Source organism: Neodiprion lecontei, chromosome 7, assembly GCF_021901455.1.
Source record: "Neodiprion lecontei isolate iyNeoLeco1 chromosome 7, iyNeoLeco1.1, whole genome shotgun sequence".
NCBI lineage: Eukaryota > Metazoa > Arthropoda > Insecta > Hymenoptera > Diprionidae > Neodiprion > Neodiprion lecontei.
Genome location: NC_060266.1, coordinates 21,084,825 through 21,109,452, shown reverse-complemented (window position 1 = coordinate 21,109,452; position 24,628 = coordinate 21,084,825). Strand labels below are relative to the sequence as shown.

At 35.8% G+C, this 24,628-nt stretch overlaps 1 protein-coding gene across 7 annotated transcripts in view; it reads left to right on the top strand.

Moving 5' to 3' along the window:
* Positions 1-24,628, top strand: part of LOC107225915 (glutamate receptor ionotropic, kainate 2) — a 251,204-nt gene that overhangs the window by 124,266 nt on the left and 102,310 nt on the right. For all 7 annotated transcript variants that reach the window (XM_046744598.1, XM_046744601.1, XM_046744596.1 and 4 more), the window contains exons 2-3: positions 6,248-6,432; positions 9,899-10,054. In XM_046744598.1, the coding sequence (XP_046600554.1) occupies positions 6,360-6,432; positions 9,899-10,054 (229 nt within the window). In that variant the 5' untranslated portion in view covers positions 6,248-6,359. The remainder of the gene's footprint in view (positions 1-6,247; positions 6,433-9,898; positions 10,055-24,628) is intronic.

Here is a 24,628-nt window from a genome sequence, read left to right as displayed (position 1 = left end):
CTCTGAATTTTCTGCGAAGATTTATAGCGTTAATCTACGTGAAAAATGACCGAGAGTAGAAAAAAAAAAAAGTGGGTTTTTTTTTTACTGATAAATCTGCCGGTAAGCAAAAGTGTGATTTTGACGTTCGAGGCTGCAGTGAAGACGATTTTTGAAACCCCGGTTATAGTCGCGAGGTTATAAAAGAAAATAACAAGGCCGTTTCGTCGTGTCACAAGCTACTTAAACGCCAGCTCTGTTATGCGGCGAATAAAATGAAGAAAGAATTCACGGAACGATTTAGAAATGTCGTGAAAAACCGCGGAAGTGAAAATAAATTCCAGTAGGTACTTCACGCGGCGAAATAGCCGTTTCAGGGTTTGAAAATAAATGTTAATTTGCAACAAAACCATTAGCACTTTAATTTTTTCCATCAAACCTGCGGTAAATAAAATTCTCAGCTATGAAGTTTGTAAATTCATTGCAATAAGTTAGAATTTATACATTAATTATTCCGTCTTTATTCCGACATGATTTTATAAGACTTGTAACCCAATATTTTCGATTTCGTTTCGCTTCAGAACAAACATGATCGTAATTTTCGAAATTTACAAATCATAACAAGTAATTCTAAATTAAAGTAAACTTTAACCATAGTTACAGATCATTTTTCCATAAATGAAGAAATTCACTCGTTCGATTACAATCGGAAGAAGCAAATGACTCTCAGTTTATTTCAAATCTTCAATTTCCATACGCATAAGTAAAATATCTTAAAACCAACCTAATGAAAAAAAAAAAAAAATAAGTAAAAAAAAAAACATTTAATTATTGTTACTCCAAACTGGCGTTTATTTTCAACAAATTAATCGAGTTGTCGAAACCTCTCGTCCCGCGATCCTGATAAATTATTTATCTCGGTACGAGTCTTCAATTTTCATACGCCAAGAAATCGATCCAAGAAAATTCCAAGTAAAATAAATTGTAAGAAAATTCCAACTAGGCAAAGTAAAAGTACAAAGATCCGACATTATATTTTTCTTTTCCGCACATAATTTCGCACGTTTCGGTCAAAAGAGTCGAATCAAAGAATTGAGAAAAAAAAAACGGCGAAAGCTTTTAATCCAGATGCTGATTAGGGACGAAAAAGGAAGTGGAAGTAAAAAAAAAAAAAAAATTCGTCAATAAGAATTCGCGAAAGAGGAGGGAAAAAGAATCGCATACAAACGGCAATGAGCTATAAAAAAAAAAAAAAAAAAGAAAAAAAAGGGGGACAAAAATCTTTTCGAAGGTATTTCAAACAACTGTCGATTCTCTTATTCGTTTCGCCGAGAATGCGTCGGGTCTTAGCAAAAAAAAAAAAAAAAAACGATATTCGGGTGTTGTATTTTTTTTTCTGCCTTTCTTTTCTTTTTAATTTTTTTTTTTTTTTTTTTTTATTGGTTCTTTTTACCGTTTTCTGCGGTCAGGTCCTTTCGGCTCTCGGTCAAAAGGACCCGCGGTCCTGTACGCGACGGGAATCCCGGGTTCGAGTGGGAAGATAAGTGGGACGACGGGCTCGGTTTTATTCAGCCCTTGGCGCCGGGACTGACGTGTCAATTATACGAGAGGAGACGGTTGGACCAGGAACGCACTAATTGTTTCATTCCGGCTCGGCGGTGCCGAAATTTTATTCAACCGACGGGAAATTTCGGAGCGTGGAAACCGGGATTTATGTATTAATAGGCCCGAGGCTTCGAGAGAAACGGGAATGCGAAATTCGCGGAAAAATCACGGGAAAAACGAAAGACACCGTTCCGACTGACGCGTTCGAACGAAATTTTCACTACCTTTCTATCTCTCTCTCTCTCTCTCTTTTCTCTCAGGTGAGCTTAAAGGGAGAAAGGTTTTCCTATTCTTTGAAACGGATGTCTCGCGCTTCCATGATTTTTCATTTCTTCTCCTCAACCGAAGAAGAACGGATGCCCGATTTTTTTACAGCGGTAATTGAAGAGAGGATAGAAAAATACCTCTCTCTCTCTCTTTAACTCTGTTTCGAATATGAATTTCAAGAATTTTAAAACGTCGAAATCGATTCACGCGAATTTACGTTTCATCATTATTAGCGAAGCATGGATCACGAAATTTAAATCGATTCTTTTTCTCCTTTCTTATTTTTTCCGGTTTTTGTACCGTATGAAGAAATCTGTTATTTAAAATCTGAAATCGTAAACTCATCTCAAAATTTTGTTAAAAAGTAACCAGGAGAAGAATTTTAGGGAAATTCATTATGTGACGTTGAAAAATTTCTGGTGTAATATGTTTGCTAAAGTTGTACGGTTTGATATACAAAACATAAGATTGATAAAAACTCGAGTTTTTTTATTAAGTAACTTTTCCATTTCAAATTACCGGTTATAAATATATTCATGAATCTTGACTCTGACTTGAGAAAATTGTCATGAATTTACAAGTTTATGGTTGAAGTAAGCCGAAAAAACAGTTTCGTTTTTTTCACGATACTTTTCTTCGCAATGAAATAAGGAAAGAGTCGAGCCGAGTGAAAAATCTGAAACTGACAGGACTTGGCAGCCAGATGAAAAAGTTTTAAAGAAAGATGTGGAAATTTGTGTATTCTTTTTTTTTCAATTAAAGGCACAGACTGTAAAAAACATAATTGTTTATTTCGAAAAATTATAGACTTGTCGCTGGAATATTGAAAATCGATTTAATTCCGGCACATGGAATTTTTTCATGCCCATCATTTCGTTGTAAAATCCTGTAAGCTTTAGGTTTTTTCATCCAATTGTTTCCGAGATCGTTGTTCCAAGAGTTGAAAGAAAGTAATTTTCGTATACTAGTAGTTGAAAAACGTGAAGATTCGTTGAAATTGGAAAAATTTATTTTCGACCTAAACCGATACTTTTCTTACACGACCAGAGTTGATGAAAAGTAAAAAATTCAGAGCACCGTCCAGCAAGAATTTTATCACTCAATTTTATTAAAAATAATATAGTTCTAGGTAGAAAATGAAAATTAGTTTTCTAGTATCCGTTACTATTATTTCTCATTACGATCGCTGTTGCTAGATTTTCTTGCAACTGTTGCGAAAATTTAAAGCTCGTGCAACGATAAATTGACGTTAAAGCCTTGTTTAACTAAAAAAGTAGAGTAAACCTTACAAACTGATTTTGCGTTGCAATTAACAAAAAAGGATCAACGATAGCGCAAAATGTTTACGCGTGCCTCGTTTTTCGTAATTCCAACAATATTCGAACAGCTTTTTTTTAACGATACCTGTTTTACTCAATTTTTCTAGTTACTGTAACAAATGAAATTCTTCTCAGCGTAAGAGAAATCATCTCTAATTCAATTTTCACAGCGTTGAATATTTTTTGGGATACTTATATTCGATTTGAATAATATTCGCATACACCCGTCTGCGAGAATAAATCTGCGAGGATTTTATTTCTCAATTTTCTGCTCAATCGGTCGCGTATAATCAATTCGAATCTGAACTTGGCTGAAATCGCGGTGACTTGCAATTGGATTCCGTATTCGAGACCCTGATAAATCCGATTACCCACGGATTATCCATTCGCAGTTGCAATTTGTTGCCTGCATCGTGCCAGGAGTGCAAGGAAAATCCAGCGTCAAGATCACGCTGCAAAAGTCAACCGACCAAAATCCACCATTTTAATCTAATGGGATCAAACCGTGATTTTTCCCCAGCGATTCATTGCAGACGATATATTACAGTTCGATACGAATAATCGCAAAATTGCATCTCTACATATTTTATACTCGATAAAAATTATCTGGAATTTCATGTTACTAGGAATAATTAAATAATGCGATGAAAGATTTGATTTCGGGCAAAAGCGAGGATCAATTGTTGCGAGTGACGGAAGAGGAAAAAAAACTGATTCGTTTGTAAGTTTCGTTACAGTTTCAATAGCAGAAATTACACCGAATTTATTGTTCTTCGGAATAAATTTCTTGGAGCTTTTTCTTTTCTTTTTTTTTTTTTCTTGCATTCTTTGATCAAAGAATTTTAGAATTTCTTTCAAAGAAAGAAAGACAATCGGGATTAAACGTGACGAATTTTCGCGGTGTAAAAATCGTCCGAGAACGCAATTATATTTAAAGTTGCAAAAAGTGGCGAAACGAAAATCAGGCTCGATTATCAGTCGCGAAAATCGTAAAATATTAAGAACTAATTACCTCGAGGTTGACGACGATCAAAATTCAGCTGTTTCCGGTTTCATCTTTGGCGAAATTTGATTGCACAAACGCTGTAAAAAATCAAACTAGCAGCATTCAAGATATTCATTATTCACTGCACTTTTCACTGTAAATAAAAAATCAGAGTTCGGAAAGTAATCACTTCGTTCACTATAATTTTGATTGCTACGAAAATATGATATGTAATTTTTATCAAGTATTCCCTAGTAGAGCCCTAAAACTGCATATTTCCGCTTTTCTTCTACTTTCACGGCCCGTAAGTCTCTGAATTTTTCACTATAAAAAATGAACACCCGGGTCTTTTTTTAAAGAATTCAATTCCCTACAAGAATATGCGTTGAAATTTTTTTAATCTCAAACGGTTCGAAAGTTAGATCATTTTTAATGAAAGAATAATTCTTCTGCGTATTATTTGAATGGCAAATTTCAAATGGCCAGCGACACATTTTAAAATTCAGCTAAAAAAATGTTCCAAACGGGTGAACATTTTTCTCAGTAAATAGTTCCTTTTAAGATCATAGATTCGATAGTTTAGTTTTTTACGCTCACTCTATTATACATGTATATGATTGAAGAGAGTAAAAACTTGATATATTCAACCGAATGGCTAATTGAAGAATTTTATTAAATCAACCTTTATAATCTTCTTCAATAATTTCCTCAACTTGATTTTTCTAAATTAACGAATTAGATTAACAATATTTCCCCATAAATATAATACGCGTTAAGTTTAACGAACGTTTAAACGGCTTTCACCAACTTTTCGTAACGATAATTTCACGCGTGTGTTCATCGACGCGCAGCGAAATTACGACTGAAATCGTAAGACGAACACAAACATTGCTCGAAGAACTAAGAGTGTTTACTTACTGTTCGCGTCCTTGTAAAGGTCCGTTTGAGATATCGACTTTAATATGCTTGATACGTGCGTGATAATACTTGATGCACACAGATTTGTTGCCGAAATATGAACGCGGTGAATAATCGAGAGGAAAAATTGATCGAACAAAATGACAACGTAATTGTATAATTTGAAAGTAAAGTCGAAATTCATGTTTCACCGGAATTTCATCGAGAGATTTTATGTACCGACAAATTATACGCGGATAAATGAAGAAAAATGTCAATCGAAATTGAAGAAAGTAATTCGTTTGTTTATAATTTCTTGAGAATTGTATCGAACTTTTTGTTCTTTCCTTGTTTTCAATATCGTTAATGTGATATTCACTGAGCTTTGTTTTTCTATTTACATTGCCCGTTACAAACAATTTGTCAGTTTAGTGTAATGAAAAGGAATGACAAATTTTTTTATTTCTAATCCTTATCAATTATTATTTCACAGAAATTTGACCGCGAAAATTCATTAAAATATGAAATATACAATCAAATATCGATTTTGTCGAAGACTATGAAACTTTTCTTCCTCTGATTTGAAATTCGTAAAAAAAAAAAAAAAAAAAAAAGTACGCAAGGAGCTGAAAAAAAATTACTTCGAAGCGAAGAGTAAATTTCTATACAATTTATCGAACATTTATTCTTGTTCTGCGATGACACTTGGTTGAATAAAAAATATTTATCAATCCATTGAATAAAAACCTATTCAATTGCAAACCCTCGAAATCTGACTTTTTTTTTTTTTTCTTTTGTTCAAAGAAAGTGAAATTTGTCCAAATTATCCGGTACAACGATGTGAATTTTTTCAAAGATAGCATCACCAATGCCTAATAAAGTCTCGAAGTTACAGATTTTTTTTTTTTTTCTTTTCATCATTATTACTCTTACGATAAAATATATAACGAGAAGAAATGTTTTTTCCCATGTTATTTCAAAAAGAAAGTTCGATCGCAAAACGGACTGTCTTAGAGTTGAGATAAAAATGTGACAAAAATTGGGCAACTGTGTTTTTTTTGAATTATTTGAAGTTGATTTGGATGGGATGAGGCGAAAAATATTCGTCAACCCTCTAAAAAAAAAAGGACGATTCTAATAATTGTACATTTGAATTATACTCAAATTATCGTCCTGTTTGTTTTTTGTGTTTCAGCGGCGTGATATTCCGCGTCTCGGCGTCATTCGGGGGTGTTGATAACAAGGTGAAGTCGAAGTGGAAGGAGGGGGGCGGGGAAGGAAGCGCGTGGGGCGTTCCGGAACCGGAAATGGCCACAAGGCTGCTTCTGTTGGCGGTCTTCGTCGCCTCTGCCAGTGCCCTTCCTGATTTCATTAGGATAGGTAAGAGTCTGCGAGCCAGCGCCTCTCACCGGAAGCAGTTTTCTTTTTCTTTCACCTCCGCACCGAAGCCGTTGTATCGCAATTTCCCACCGACTTCCGCACTTGATGCGTAAACGTTTCCGCCTGCCGAATACCTCGGTAGCGATTTTCGTACCCCCTGTAAACGCGTCGATCAAAATATACAAACTTTCTTCCCCAACATCCGAACATTCTTACGTCAACGAATTTTCACAGTACCGTTGTTCGTTGTACGAATTTTACGCGACTGTTTCGAGATATGTTAATTTAATTAACGAACCGGTCTTTGTTTGTCCAGAATTACACTGTTTTACACTTTGAATCGCTGTAAAATTGTTGAAAAAAAAAAAAAAAAGCAAACATAATAACAACTTCAGTCATTTCGTTTGATTTTATTCAACTACTCGCATCGAAATCACTGAAAAACTCTTCTTTGTTACTTTGGCATTGTTAAATATTCGATCGGCATATTCATACGGCAATATTAGATCGACCGTGCAAAATATTGGAAAAAAACAATTCTTTCGCACAATCGGCAGGAAAGAGTTTTCTGAATAAAATTACCCGTGCGACGTAAAAGTGAAATCCGATGAATTCATCAGATTTTTCATCATGAATTCAAAGCCGTTTGATAACCAAAATCGGTAACTGAGATATTTTTTTTACTTTGTAATAATTTGTAATAATATTTTGTAATAAAATTGCTAAACCGCGTCGATTCTTGACTCGCCAAATATTCTTAACGACAACTTTTTCAGATCCGTCGATACTTTGTTAATGTGACGTTGCAATTTGAAAAAAATTAAACAAAAACTGTATAGAGTCGAGTCGATCATCGAAGCGCAAATGGAACATTTTTTTTCTCCCGGGTACAAAAAACTACGTAGATAATTACAGTTCCGCGATTATTAGAAACAAATATAAAAAAAATTAGTAAAAAAAATAAACAAATTGAACGTATCTCTTCGCAAACGCTGTTAAGATTATTCGCGGACGATGAAATTGATCGAGAATTTTATCCGCGCTGGGGAAAAGAAAAAAAAAAAAATTTTCGATGAAAAAAAAAAAAAAAATATTAACAACAAGCATAAATTTCACTGGCGCGAAAACAGGGGAATAAATATAAAGGACGATAATCGGAGTAAATGGTGTAAAATCTGGGATTCGCAAGCCAAGCGTCAATAGTAATGAAAGTTTACAACTGTCGTATCAGCCGAGAGGATTCATGGGATATTCATTGGTACGTACATACATGCCTACACGATGACACGCGACGCGTTGCGCTGATGCAGAGGTAAGAGGGGGGCGGGGGTCGCAAGCTCCTCGGCAAAGCTCGCTCTGCTATATATTTGACAAATTCGATGAATGTTTATCACACACGTAGAACGTCGATCCGCATCTGCGAATCGCTCTCGAATAATTTCAATATATATATATGTCGATTTTTTTTCGACGCACTCAATTCGAACAAATTAGATCTGAATATTCGAGTTGTTGTTGTTGTTGTTTATTTTATTTTATTTTATTTTATTTTTTTTTTAATTTTGCTTTAGTCTTTCTTAGGGCAATTCATCGTTCAACAAGAGGTGAGAGTAAAATTGATGAATTTAAATGTATCGATATTGGTCCGATGCCGGAATTTGAAACGATGTTACTGAAATCGAGACAAGTTTCGTTCAATTGAAATAACGTTTCCTTGAACGTAATCGCATAAAAAAAAAATGTTTCAACTCATATGAAATATCAACTGAAACTGTTTTCTCGAATGCAAGAAACGTGTCAATAAGTTCAATGAATTTGCGTCTAATTGAGACTAGATCTTTTCTTCCGCGCCAATGAAATCGCTAAAAATCATCGTAGGTTAATTTTTGGGGCGAGGCCAAAGTTCCACAAAAAAAAAAAAAAAAAAAAAAAAAAAAAACAAAAAAAAAAAACCCCCATACATTGTATAACGCAGGCGATTTCGGGCATTGAATAATAGAAACAGAGCGATAATTCATCCGGGGATAAAAATTGATTCCCGATAATTTCTCACGATGTTTGATCGCCTGAGAGGAAAGGGGAATCCCGGATGGCCGACGGGGTCATGGATAAATCGATTTCCGTTGGGCAAACCATAAATATTGATTCTATGTGCGTTCGTTTGCAGTAGAGGAGCGCTTATGGGTAACCCTTGGGCCTTTTCGGTAGCCCGCTGAACCCACCGATGGGTAAATAAATTGAGCAGTTAACCATCCGCAAGGCGATATAACGACGTTACATCGTTAGATCCTCAATTTCTATCTGTAATTAAATTAATACATGTAGGAAGTGGGAATCCTCGTCACTACGCGTAAAAGACTAATTTTATAACTCTCCACCCCGATACGCTAATTGGAGATAATTTATTTCGTATCAATTGTATGCTCGAGCGTTTATTTTTATTTATTATTATTATTATTATTATTATTATACATTATTATTATTATTGTTGTTTGTATATATTGACGTATAATTGTTTTATATTCTTTCATCATCGTAGTACAAAAGTGTAATTTTAGACAGAGGTTAATATTAAAAATCAACAAACTATGATTCAACAAAAAGTGAGTCGCGTCGACAATACTGGATAGTTTAAGATAAGATAAGATAAAAATCGTTTAAAAAAAAAAAATCAACCATAACAAAGGCGATAAGAGAATTAAACTTGAGCAATAATAATGCTCGAAAGTTATCAATAAAACGTTTGAACAAAACATTGTTTAGCAAGTTTTTAGGGAATATTATTGTTTTCGTTACGCAAAATGAATTCGCTGATTTTTCTGAATACGTGCGAATTTTTAGAAAATTTTTTTTATCATTTTGAAATTTCCGTATTTCGAAAATTTTTACAAGCTGTACTTAGGAAACTATTCGTTCAATGCACTGAAAACTTCTCAGTTGTAACGTGCTACGTTTTTACTAACACGTATCCAAAATTCATGATTTTTTCCACAATTTTTCAAAATTTAATCTTTTCGAAAACTGCAATTTTCTTGAAATTTAATTTTCTCATCGTTTTTAATTGTGGTTGATATTTTTCCGATTTTTATATCTTATCATAAAGTATTAAAGATTATCAACGAGATTCACTTTTGATTGTGAAATTTTATTTTGGACGGTAAATCGTTAAAAATACCGAGAGAAGAATCGAGGATGAGAAAAATTGAGTCACCGTTCTTACGAAATTCGAAAAGTTGTAGCGTATACGATAAATTTTTCTATTCCCGATAGAGGATAAAAATTCCATACGTGTCTTCGTTTCAAGCTGTTGTTATTGCCGCTATGGTTCGCAACACTTCATCTTCGGGATATGGGGATGAATTTTAAAAAGGGGCGAGAGAAAAAAAGAGACAGAGAGAGAGAGAGAGAGAGAGAAAGGCATCTTTCGAGGAATAATTGCGTTCTGAATATGAATATGATTTCCCAGGTGGGTTGTTTCATCCGGTGGACGACAAGCAGGAGGTCGCTTTTCGTTACGCCGTGGAAAAGATAAACGCGAACAGGGAAATCCTGCCGCGTCCTCGTCTCAGCGCTCAGATTGAACAGATTTCACCGCAGGACAGTTTTCACGCTTCTAAACGCGGTGAGTAGAAAATTAATTACGAACCGACAATCATTTGTCGCGATATTAATTTTAACGATTAATCATCGCACAACAGATGAACGATATTTTCGTTATCCTGACAACGAAACTTGATGCAACCCTTGGAAAGTTGATCATACGTATAACGATTGGTTCGTGAAAAAACAATAATTTATATTTTAAATTATAAGTAAATTATATAAGTAATAATATAAGTTAAATTTTCGCAACAGTTGCAGGAAAATCTAGCAACGGTGATCGTAACGAGAAAGAATAGTAACGGATACTAGAATTTCATTTTCATTTTCTACCTGGAACTATGTTTTTCTATTGTAGTAAAAGATGAAAATAGTTAAGGGCCGAAAGGTAACCGGAAATAAAAATCTCTCTCAGTGTGTAGTATACTAATTGTAAGTATTCGTCAAATTATTATATTCGTAAGCTCATCGTAAGAATCGTAAACAAAATTTTAGAGATTTCAATGTTTCATTTCACATCACTTCGAAATTGTTAAAACAATTTCACTCGTTCGATTTCTTCACTTTTCTATGACTAATTTGACGAGGAAGATTAATTTCTACACATTTGAATGAACTACTTTTTTGTGAACCGTTGGCGTCGTTTGATATTAAATTCCATTAAATGTAATCAAAAAATGGAAATAAATGTTTATTCAAACACTGAAGAAGACGAGTAATTCCGTTTCAGTGAATTTGCCGAAAATAATCTTGTAAATAAAACGTGACGAACTTACTAGATTTTATGACAATTCTAAAGCTATCCAAAATTCGGCATCGATGTCTGAGCTTTTGTTGATAAAACCAGTGTATTTTATTTTTCATATTTTGAAACGAATCTAATAATTCAACAAATACAACTCTCAATCAAATTCTTATTTCCAATCGTTCGGCGAAAAAATTGCCATAAAAACGTGAAAAGTAAAATTCAAAATTGAACGAATCCAAATTGGAAAGTAAAATCAAACCATTCGGCGAAATGCTAGCTCCTTTTTATCGAGGACCACTTTTCGGTTGAAAATTTGAAAAGTTTTGAACGCGCAATGTGGAGGATCCTCTTTCATTTCCTGAAATTACTTGGCCAGCGAGTCAACCGTGACAAGGTTAAAGCCCGCTTTGGGACCTCGAAGTTTTGCAGCCAGAGACAAGCATTGGGTTTAATTTTGCAACAACTTTTACTGGCACGGCTTTACCGTAGCGGTTTGGCCAAAACTTTTTCACTTTATTACCCGCCTAAGACGCACGCAACGGCGAAGATACCGAATTAGAAAAAAAACACAAAAAAAAAAAAAAAAAAAATAACAAAACAACAACAACTTTCCCATCGTTACTGCTTTTCTCAAAATGAAAATATTCCGCGGTTACCTCTGAATGTGAAATATTAATATCAAAAACATGTAAATTGATACGGAATTAGTCTGTAGTTTTTTTTTTTTTTTTTTTCATAGTCCTTTATCGCAGAGAATTTTTTTTTTTTATACATTGATCAATTACACGCGAGATAAAATATAAAGAATCGCTTTTAATTAAATTTTCTACACGTATTTACGATATTCTAGCCCGAAAGCCAACTTTTATGAAAATGTCGATGAAGAACTAAAAATTTCAGTTTTTATTTTCGAAATTCCCCGAGTTTTCCCGATTTCTCAGATTTTCCCTCTGGATTAAATACGAGTCCATAATAAAAAGCAGAGAGAATGAAAATGACGCTGGGCGATTTTCACCTTCCGTAAGTAATTTCTTTTCAAAATAACGAACACGACGCAGACGTATAAAAAGGCTCCTCACTTATCCTTCCGTACCGCAAAAGGCAACGAAGATAAATTCACATCCCGTGCTGCTAATGAATGAGACACCCCGGGCATTATGAGCTTGCGATTTATTATATATAAAGCCTTAAACGCGCCCTAAACGCGGATGTAATTTTGGGTACAAACTGCCCGCCGCCAGAGTGGAGAGCTGAAAAAGCGGATAAAGAAATAAAGAAAAGCATCTGAAGCTGTGATAATCATAGCGGTGAAATAAAATAAAATAAAAAAAAAAAAAAAAAAAACATAACGAACAAAAAGAGAGAAGGAGGCGAAATTCTTCGCAGTTAGGCTCGTCAAATTTCCGCTCACGCGATCCTTTTGTGACTTATAATTCAGACAAGACGGTTGCATCCCCTGATCCCTTCTAGCGAGTCAAATCACTCACTCGCTTCTGGCGTTAACCTTGTCTGACAGTAATCGTCTCACAAGCCGGATAAGCTCGAAGAGCAAAGAGAAAATGACGCGGCGAAGAACCCGAGAAACACATTTGTAACGTAAAAAACTTCGGACGAGATCGATCGATTTTTCGTTTTTTTTTCTTCCTTTTTTTCTCTTGTTTCTTCGATCGAAATTTTTCAACAATTTTTGAACGATTTTTGAGATAAGAAAATGAATAGAATGCACAATAAATAAAAACGACGGGTACGGGTAAAAAATCAGAGAAACCAAAAATCAGAATGGACGGAATTCCGAACGCTAATATATCGAAAACTCACAATCACGAAAGAAGAAAATGGTGAATCTTCATTAAGCCAGAGATAATGAAAATAGGATATAAAAGTATCGATATTTAAAGTTTTAGAATTTCGAATACACAACTGGTGAAAATTCCGAAAGGCCGTTGGCAGAACGAGGCAAATGCGATTGCTCGCAAACACGAATGAATAAACTTCGGATGGGTCCTAAAGTAGAATTTTCGTCTATTCGAATTCGTAAATGCGAAGGATCAAGAATCAGAACGGTTAGAACTCCGAGTAGTGATCTCGTAGAAGGCTCGGAATATAGAATTGCGTTAAATCAGAATCGTCGGAACGAAGAGTCGCAATATATGAGAAGAGTCAGGCACATCGTCGGCCACACTCTAAAGGCCCAACCCAACAGCTTTAACGACTCAAAGTTGTCCGTTTGCGTCGCGTTCTTTCTTCTTCGTTAAGTATCGAGTAAAGAATTTCTTTGATTCTGAATATAAAACATTTTACTAGTTGAAATAGATCAGTTGGATAGACTCGGAATGTGAAATTCTGGTGGTGAGTCATCGATACGGTTACTTTCGGAATACCGATATTTCCCAACCGTACGATTCTGAAGAACGACCCTTCTACATTCTGGATTTTAACTTTTATTTTTATAACATTTGGACAATCCAGAATATGAAACTTTCTACAAATTCATTCTCTGGAACATCGACTCAATACATTATTAAATTCTGCATCTCTGAATTCCTGGATCAACGTTTTCCTAAGTAAGTGGGTTCGGATAATAGAGGCATCTACTAAATACATGTTAGGTAAGCTACAGATTTTTATTGGGCACCATTTGGGACTTAAAATTTCTGACAGTATCTGTTCTCTCATATTTGTTATACGAGTTTATGAAATTCGGAATTCTGGCCATTCCGATTTTCGGTTTTTCCGATTTCTCACCCCCACCCAACGTGATAAAAACCACGTTGATAGACATCGAGGATAAAAATTTGAACAAATATGCTCATCAATTATTATCGTTCTTCCGCAGTGATTATAAACAGAATGGCTCGTCAATTTCGATGAATTGTTTCCTCCATCCGTTTACTTTCTTGTCATTTATTATTCATTTTTTTTTCTTCATACATATTAATTTTTCTTTCACTTTTCCGCGTCTTGATCGAAAAAAAACTTGACATATGAATTATTCAAAGGATTCCGCAAGCTGCAGCAACGATCCCAATACTTTACATATATGTATGAAACAGGCCTGTGCATATCGCGTGTTTCATAAAGGTTATAAAAAACGTACACCATCCGATACAGTATTTGGAATAGGTTAGAAATACGCATGCAAACGACGAAAGGGGTTCGAGGGGTTCAATTTTACGACAAAATGTTGCTTTTACGGTTTAAGAGGCGGGCGGGTGTGCGAAAGCTGCGGAGCTTTTAAAAATTCAATAACGTTTTCTTTCCGTATCCGTAATTCTTTCTCTTCTCTTCTCTTCCGTCGGTTCCTTTTTTCACTTATTTATTTTGTTTTTTCCTTTCATCGAATTTCACTTTCTTCGTTCCCTCACTTTTCACGCCTTTTTGTCATTCTTGAACTAATAAATAAGTAAATATTGCTGTCAATCACCGAACGAATATTTGAATAAACTGACAAAAATGTGAAAATTACGGACAGCTCACAGAAACCCGAGAAATTCTTTCGTCATTTTATGACTCGACGATCTCTTCGGACTGCGAAATAATTGTGTTACAAATTTATGGATCTTTGAAAATGCGAAAACAAAGTATGAAAATAATAAAAATTGACGATCATCTTTTGCCTGGAATCTAATTTAGATTTCTTTACAATTTCTCGCAAAGCTTACAGAGAATTTAATTATCCCAAGGTCTGAGCTTTTCCAAGTGTTTCGCGAATCTTTCTTCCGTTGCAAATTTTCACTCGTTCGTTTAATTTCTTTCTCTACATTGCGAGCGCTTTAATATCGTAGATATGTCCTTTTCTTTTTCGCGTACATATTGCGGGGGTCAAAATTCCGAAAAATCAAAAAGTCGACTGGTGGAAAATCCAAAATTCTCGAGATGCGAGTTTTAAAACAACGAATGACGAACGTACAGAGGTTGAGATTTTCGAAAATTTGCCTGAAAAAGAAAAAGTTTCGGTATTTTGAAAAATTTATTTTTATACTCTTGCGTTTTCAATTTTTATATTCTACGAGTAATCTTCAATTCGTATTTGTGATTCTTCTACGTTTTTACCTGTCGGTAGTTCGAGTTTCCTCATTTCGTTCGGTCGATTTTTTGATTTTTCCAATTTTCGCACCCCATCCTTTTATCCGAACAAACTCTGTCACCGCTCTTCTACCACCAGGACTACCACCATCGGCACCCTTACATAAGTGCCCGACTGGCTAATGGCTTTCCGGAAAAGCCATTCTAGGTGGTATGCTAACACGATCTGCCATTTTCAAATTAGTTTCCCGGCATACATGCATTTGAATGAGGTTGATTAAGGCTTCGGCTATACATATAATTATTTAGTCAAGCCGTACCAACTATATAAACGAACCCATGACTCTACTTGCTAATGGAAACTCGACGCAAAATGAAACGTCTGTTATGCGTACCGGTTATGAAATCCGAAAGAAAAGAGGGAAATTAAATACTGCGAAAAACTTTACCCGGAGAAATTTTCAAGAAATGAAACACCCAAAATCGAATCGACAAAATTTGGTTGTTCGATAAACAATTTGTATAAAATCAAATTCCACTTAAATTTGCTTCCGTTTATTTTTCTTTCCAAGCCAAAATCGTATCAGAAATATTTCATTTCTTACAGGAACTAGAAAAAAATCAGTGAAACAGGGATCGTTAAAAAAACTGTTTTAATATTGTTGGGTTTACGAAAAACGACGTACGCGTAACAATTTTTCGCTATTGTCGACATTTTTTTGGCAATTGCAACTCAAAATCAGTTCCTGAGGTTTACTCTACTTTTTTAGTCGAATGCTTTAAATTTTAGCGTTAAATTTTCACGACAGTTGCAAGAAGATACAGCAACAGTGATCGTAATGAAAATAGTCAAGGACTGAGCGGTAACCGGAGATAGAAATATCTCTGAGTGCAGCGTTGGTCAAATTTCATTGGACGATACAGACTAATTTTTTCATTTCTTATTCTTCAAATATCATTTCATCGGATCATCTGAATTTCATAAGATTTTGTTTTACATATTTTTCGTTAAAAAAACAAAAAAACGACATTATCACGATCTAAATCATCGATCTAAAATGATCAATAACCGGGATCTCGAACATGGATAGACTAAAATAAAATGATAACACGAAATAATTATTTCAAACGACGTTTTCTGAGATGAGAGATTTTTTTTCTCTCTCTTTTTTTTTTTTTTTTTTTTGATCTCAACGAATACATGCTAATGAATGCAAAATACCTGAGCTTGAATATTGAACAGTTTTAACGATCCAATTCCGAGACCTCTGTAAGAGATAATTTTGAGTAAAATGAAACGAGCGTGAGAAAGAAAATGAAGAGAATAATGTGGGCGAAAATGGTAAGAGTCATTTCTTCTTACGATGAGATAATTATCCCCCCCCCCCACCATCTACGATTTGCATGAACCTCGGTTAAAGACCCTTTCTTCTAAATTCACACCGGTATCAAATATGCGAACGGAAACAGTCCCGTTAAAAGTTTAACCCTATCAGATCGTGCAGTCGGCCTACATAATGACCTGCGTTAATTGATCTGCTCCTCGAGTCCTCTTCGTTCTTCCTTCCAGCCTTTTACGACCCATGAAAAATGCGCAATTCGCATTCGCGAAGCTCTTTTCGCTCCTACTGCAAAACCATTGAAAGTGTTTAAAAGTGAGTTCATAAAAATTCCTTTCCAACGTAGCGAAATTTTACAATTTTTTCCGTGTCGTTTTCATTTCTTTTTCCTCGTTTTTTTTTTTTTTTTTTCATTTGAGCGCAAAATAACTGATCGGTTTCACGAGGTTATAATTTTTAACCATTACTTGCCACCCTCGGGTGTGGTTTTTGTCCTTCGTTAAACTACATTAGAGGAAAATCAGAAAAATGAAATGATGATTCAGAAAGAAAAAAAAATCATGTTTACGCGTACCTCGTTTTTCGCAATTCCAACAATATTCAAACAATTTTTTTTAACGATACCCGTTTTACTGAATTTTTCTAGTTACCGTAACAAATGAAATTTTTCTAAATCGCAAAAGTGAAGGTTTTTTATTTTGAAGTTTTTGCCTTTTTAAACTGAAATATCAGTGAATGAAAATTTCTAGTATAAATCGGACGAAAAGAGAAGGATGTCGTGAAAAAATTGGTAATTGAAACGTATTTCTGTAAAAGTGAGTAAAATTTCTAAAGCGTTGATAAAAAATTTGATCAAACCACATCGAAGTCCAAAAGAATGTATTTTTTCTTGTAGACTTGCAGTTTTAATCACAATTTGAACAAAACGATGTTTGCGGGTTCATTAAATGGGTAAAAAAAAAATGTGATTTCGGAAAAAACTTTATTCGTCCCTTTGCCTTTCGGATTTTTAATCTTTCGGAAAATTTTTATTTATTTTTTTTCAGTCCTTCCTTCAGTTTCTGACTCTCTTTTCGCCGTTCGACAACGAACGTCGCACAATATAGTACAATTATACGATCCCGAAAAATGTTTAAAAAAAAAGAAATAAAAAAAAAAAAGAAAAGAAAACAACATTTCAAATATTCCAAGCGTTAATCCCCCGTAAAAAATCGGTGAGTTGGGACTTTTTTGCGTGCTGATATTCAGATAATACTGCGGATTTTGTAGAACCGTGGATGAAAGAACGTCGTGAAGCAAAACGGTGTACCTCCGAGATATCCAGCCCGCTGAACGGCCGCGTTATTTCATCTTACTTAATCGCGGTTATAAACGTTACCCGGGACGATATTGCGCGGCTGTAACTCCCGATAGCATCGCGCCGGCATATCTATGCAAATTTCCGTCAAGTACACACAGCCGTCGAAGTTGCGAGGTGGGCTCGTTTAATCGCCGCAGAATCCGCCGTTCGCCGATTGCCGATTTTTGCTGCGCGAAAAAGGGTGAGAGAAAAAAAAAAAGCGAAATTTAAAAAGCCGTTCCAAAAGTTGAACAAATTTCAGCATCATTTTTATACGATATGCAATTTGCAACATGCGGATGACCTCGTTTCTTGTCACCTGAAAAGTCTAGCGAAAACGGTTCGTGTGTGAAAAAAAGAAGTAGAAAACAAGGAAAAGAAAAAAAAAAAAAAAACGAAAATCTCATTACCAAGTTGAACAAAAGATAACTGCGTAGCATAAAAATGAAGTGGGATCAAATCTTTCGACCGTTGGACAATTTTTTTTTGGCTTTTTTTGTTTCATCTCTCCACATTTTTTTTTTTTTTTTTTTTCTCGTCTGTTCTATTATTGCAGGTTAAATTGATTATTCGTTTACATTGGCGTGAGTTTAAAATCTGTGTTCCGATGATGATGACAAAGTTTGAAGAAAAAGATATACTTTGATACCCCTGTTAGTTTTTCTCGATGTAAACAGCAAAAGACGGCAAATCATTCGTGTAAACTAGGCACAAGAAAAGACGTTTATTTATTGATCGAAGTGAAGTAATCGGGTGGGGGTAAGAAATCAAACAAACCGAAAATCAGAATGGCAAGAATTCCGAATTTAATAAACTCGAATAACAAATATGGGAGAAAAAATACTGTCAGAAATTTTAAGTCCCGAATGGTGCCCGATAAAAAGCTGCAGATTACCTAAAATGTATTTACTTGAGGGCTCTATTATCCGAACCCACTTACTTCGGAAAACGTTGATTCTAGAATTCAGAGATGCAGAATTTAATAATGTATTGAGTCGATGTTCCAGAGAATGAATTTGTAGAAGGTTTCATATTTTCGATTGTCCAAATATTATAAAAATAAAAGTTAACATCCAGAATGTAAAAGGGTCATTATTCAGAATCGTACGTTTCAGAAAGATAGATATTCCGAAAGTAACCGTATGGATGACTCACCACCAGAATTTCACATTCCGAGTCTATCCAACTGTTCTATTTTTACTTGTAAAATGTTTTGTATACAGAATCAAACAAATTCGTTACTCGATGCTTAACGAAGAAGAAAGAACGCGATGCAAACGGACAACTTTGAGTCGTTGAAGCTGTTGGGTCGGGCCTTTAGAGTGTGGCCGACGATGTGCCTGACTCTTCTCATATATTGCGACTCTTCATTCCGACGATTCTGATATAACGCAATTCTATATTCCGAGCCGTCTACGAGACAACTACCCGAAGTTCTAACCGTTCTGATTCTTGATCCTTCGCATTTACGAATTCGAATAGACGAAAATTCTACTTTAGGATCCATCCGAAGGTTATTTATTTGTGATTTCGAGCAATCGTATTTGCCTCATTCTGCCAACGGCCTTTCGGAATTTTCACCAGTTGTGTATTCTAAATTCTAAAACTTTAAATATCGATACTTTTATATTCTATTTCCATTATCTCTGGCTTAATGAAGATTCACCACTTTTTTCCTTCGCGATTGTGAGTTTTCGATATATTTATGTTCGGAATTCTGACCATTCTGATTTTTCGTTTTTCTGATTTTTTACCCGCACCTTTCGGTAATCGAAGAGGGGTCGATTATTCGGGGTGACTATTCGGCTTTATTACAGGTGATATCTTGTAACAAGAGTATCGAGAATGTGGTGAGAATTGACTCCGGACTGCGTTACTGCCCGCAATCACGTCGTGTTCCCACACCTGGATGCCTTCCGAGTTACCCCGTGGAATTAACGCTAATCCATCGCCCTCTAAAATAACCATAATATCACGGCTGTAGGATTATTGGCTTAATCTTAGGCCTCGATTGATTGTTTTCAATTAGCTGGTTCGTTGATTAATCGATCAATCTTGAGAAAATTATGCTCAAATTCATTTCTCAAAGCCGAGGAATTTTTGTATAACGAGAAAAATTAATCGCAGAGCAACAATCAAACTAAATCTGTTTCGGTGACGTTGATGATTAAACCGGCGGAGCAGCTTCGAGGCGGAAAATGGGGATCAAAAGACGGGCGTATTACGGAGTTGAGAAGAAAAACGGTGAAAAAAAAAAAAATACAAGTCGAGTAATAAAGAGAAGAGAGAGAGAGAGAAAGAAGAAAAAAAAGAAGAAACGGGAATATTCGTAAAATCCTCGTAATTAATTTGAGTGAAATTTTATGGTGGATGAGCTCTTTCCTCGTCACTCCGCGCGAGGTAAATTAGCTGGTAATTTCAGCAAAGAAATTGAATGGCCTCGGGCCTGACTTACGAGACTTTGTATACATATAGCGGTTACACAGCGAAACGCCTCGGCTCTTCGATCTTCGGAGGCTTCGCTGGTTGAGGAAATTTTTCACGTCACGATTGAATTATCATGCAATTTATTTACGAATCATAGACGTTGTGGTGTGTGAGAAAAAATTAATTCACGATTTTTTCACGGTGGCAACCCCTAAAAGGTTTATTTTAAAATTAAAGAGAGACTCGGTGAAAAGATCGTTTGATTTTTGGGTTTTTGTTCGTATTTACAATAGTTTTCTTTTTTTTTTTTTTCTCCCCTCAGAATCTTTGAAGAAACACGTTGCAGCACTTCTGTTATTATTTATTTCCTGAACATTTGCATTCAACCTAAGGATCACGATCCGTAACACGACGATGTATTAACCGGAAATCTTATTCTCCTAAATTAAAAGTTTATATTATATTATATTATTATTTTATGAGATTCAATTGATGATGGAAAAAAAAAACTTGTCAGATACACTTTTCCAACATCAACTGGAGGCCTAAAATTAAAAGTTTAGGTGTTCTTTGTGACGTATATTGATATTATGATTAATGTAAGCAAAATGAAAATTAGTTTTCTAGCCGTTACCGGAAAGTCTATCATCCGTTACTATTCTTTCTCATTACGATCACTGTTGATAGATTTTCTTGCAACTGTTGCGCAAATTTAACGCTCGTGCAAGAATAAATTGACGTTAAAGCCTTGTTTAGCTAAAAAAGTAGAGTAAACCTCAGAAACTGATTTTGCGTTGCAATAACAAAAAAAGGATCGACGATAGCGCAAAATGGTTACGCGTACCTCGTTTTTCGTAAGTCCAACAATATTCAAACAGTTTTTTTTTCAACGATACCTGTTTTACTAAATTTTTCTAGCTATTGTAACAAATGAAATCAATGTTTGAAAGTTGAGAAATTCGCCATTCTGAAACCAAAAGCCTCAGAAGTACGAAAAATTTCTATCTTCCGATGCTTCATCAGAATCGATGAATCTGTTATCTCAAAATGAAGAAAAAAATTATTAAAAAAAATCGTAGAACACGATTGTGTTTTTAAATCGAAGAGAATTTTTCTTTTCTTCGCTGTCAGGTACAACACGCACATCGTTTTACGATCGTGGTTAGAAATGTACAGGTACATGTAAATTTAGCAACATTTCCACTCTTCAATTTCAACTTTTCTCTCAGCTGTAACTCCGACCGTACCCCAACTTGCGGGAAACCTGTAAGACAAAGCTTTGTGACGACGTAGAGTTAGTCACAGTATAAGCAAACATTCGTGTGTGTGTGCGTTTGGCGGGGAAACTTTGTCAGACAGTTCTGCAGATGGAACAAAGTTTTAATCAAGAAACACGTCGAGACAATGTCCAGTGGAAATACCGATACGCCTGCACGGCAGCTGCGCACCCGTTGTTTATGTATTTTTACAGCGATGAGTTTGATCGTGTTTTTTGATATTTCCCAGCCGAACGTCACCGAGAGTTTCGAGAATGAGAGAAAATTTTGATAACCTCTCTTTACGGAACAAACAGCGACGAATTTACATCGAATATCACGACGATTTTTGGCTATGCGGACAACTTGTTAGCATTTTACTCTATGAACACTGCATAGGATTTGCAGTTAATTAATCGTCTGCTGGTTTTACGCATGCCTGATCACACGATACGTTCTAATCAGGCTTCCCCGGCGAAACCACGATGCATCGAAAGCTCGAAGGCACGAATTTCGAATGGGATTTCATCGAACAATTAGCGGGGATGAAGAATTCGAAACCGGATAGCTGATCAACGACGAATCGAGGTCATCGAACGTATTTTAATCGCGAAATATAACCGAATTGAAAACACAATTACATATTTTGATATCTGTGAAGAAGAATGCGTGCTCGTTTTTCATACTCGTAATGTCCGAAAGTTGAACGAGCTTTCTTGATTGGTTAAAATAATGATCGATCACTCGATCCGGTATCTGGGCGTGACGATAATCGGGTTTGAATTTCCCTCGCCGAAGGCCTGAATGTCGGATTGCGAATGTTGCAAACGGTGAAATATTACCCGGCAAAGCGCGCAGCTGCATATTACAGGTATTTTATAGGTATGAGAGCTGATCAAAGTGGACGCTGTCGGCGTGTGCAAACACAACCGCTAGTCGGCGGCTCCCTCAGGGAAATTCAAAGCTCATGGAAGTGCAAAGCGGGTAAATTCGCTGTACGTATATAATATTATTACACGTATACACAAGTCGGTAAAACCAGGTCATCGGGGATTTACACCGAATACATGCGAACGTCGCAGCCGCTTGGATGATTTTACAGCCGCGTAGAATAACGATCAAACATGTTCCACGGATGAAAAGATACTTGGATCTGGATTCTCAAGCGGTGTACAAAATGATATCCGATGAAAAAAAAAAAAAAAAGAGTCTTGGAATATTTTCACGCATCGTTATACGAACTGTCAATAAAAGCGAGTTCTTTCCTCACTCAAACTACGAGCAGAGAGCGCAACCTTCACGCGGCAAGGCTGAAGAAGAACTGAGCGAGTCGTTTCCCCCTCCACTGTGCAGCGTCTCTCAACCTGCGCGCGCGCAATGCGCAGTAGATCTAATCAGTGTTTCTCAAACAACGGTAAAAACTTGAGCGTGAATTTATCGCAGGACAGTTGAAGGGTCGTTTGTTTTGTTTGCAATAAATAAACGGCATTGCACAGCGTGTAAAATTTCTGCATCAGTTGTTATCATTACGAACTGAAACAGTTGATAGCATGGAATCGATGACGCGCTGTAGTAAAAAAAAAAAAAAAAAAATTAGAGAGGGTCGTAAAAACTTGAAGAATAAAACGCTTAGCGTTTATTCATTTTGTGAAAAATTTTAGAGACCCATCAGCGACGCTTGGTCCGATAAAAAGATTTAGCCGCCTCGTCAAGTTTCTTTCAGACACTGGCCACTTGGTGAAATTTATTGCCAAACTTTCCCTTCGATTTTATTTCAATTTCAATAAAACTCGAACCTGAGAACGGAAAGTCACCCGTTGTTTAAAGCAATCGTGTACACATACAATTGAAAAAATAAAAGAAAAGAGAAAAAACAGTTGCTGAAAAGAGTTATTTAATCAGTGAACTTGTTCAATGTTTGAACCAACTCGAAAAATCAAAAGTTGAAGATTTTTTTTTTTGTATCCTAGCTAATTGCATTGTTACTTTGACGAAGAGAACTCATTGATCCCAATTTATGAGCCTACGACTGATGTTGCGGGACGAAAAAAAAAAAATCTCTTTCATTTCGTAATCTTACGTTTAATATTTATTCAAGACCCTATGAACGAGAAAGAAAAAGATTATAAACAAAATAGGAAAAATTTCTAAACCGTCGTGAGTAGTTTTGAAAATTTCTCGAATATCATTTTCACACTTTTCCCACGTCAATGAAACGTCTGACAAGATTCGAGGGGGCAAAAAACTGACACCGCTGAAGGGATAATCATCTCGGGGAATGATAATTAGATGAGATTTCCAGTGTGTCAGAAAAGTTGTATAGGAATATAGCAAGGATTGCGTGCCTTGCAGCCAACGTCGTCTCACAGCTCGCCTACCTGACGTGACAATTTACGATAATGCGCAGTGCAGGGAGTTCCTCAAAGTTAGTTTTCAGCTTATCACAGCAGCCAACCCCCGACCCCCCCCCCCCCCCCCTTCCCCCCACACAGCCCAGACATCCTACGGACTTCGGAACCCTGTGAAATCGTGACGTCGTTCTACCCGGAAGGATTAGTTCGTCTTGCCTCGGACATTTCAAGAGCTTGACAAATTTTCCCAAGCGAGAATTAGTAGACGAGACAATTCGCCTCTCAGCTTTCCCTAAATAATACAGGGACTAGAATTTTGCCGGGGAGGATTTTCCGACCGAAAACACACAGCCCGGCAAACAAACCGACATAGCTTTGTGTTTAAATGGGGGGAGAAATTTTGCCGAAATTCAATTTCACCTTGGATTTTGTAAAAAAAATTTTTTTAAATTTCATATTTAAAACTTGTTCCCATTTCACGCTGTCGGGTAAGATCCTTGCTTGTTGTTTATTGTTACGGTTAAAAAATAGTGTAATATTTCAACATTTCCAACGAGAGTAAGAAATAAAAAATAAAAAATCACAATCTGCGGTGAAAAAAATCGTTCCAACTTTCGCCGGTCTTCAATTCGGTGTAATATTATATTTTTGAAAATTATTCATCAAGTCAATTACCAAGTCCTAAAGTCCCATGAAATTACTCTTGAGTTTTATTCCAAAGCTCGTGAAGCGAGCCACGGTCTTCTGCTTCCTCGAGTTCGGCTCGGTCAGGTGTGACCTTAATCGTCGAAGTGGCTGAGAGAGATCAGAGGTAGTCATAACAAGCTTCAAAAGAGAACTGATTGCCTTTAAAGAGGGAAATTATTCTCCTTAACAATTACTTTCGGCTGGATTACTCGATCGTCTTTTTTCTTTTCACAATTAAAAATCACAACTCGACCGGGTCAAATATGCACATTATTATTAAACTGGCTCAACGTTACTCAAGAAAAATGCATAGCCTCATATTTACTGCCAGCAAAAATTCTTTAGGCATCCCAGATTGTCCTGGCTACAAATTTTTGGCCGTGAAACGATTTATTTATTAAGAAGATTCTTCCAGATGTAGA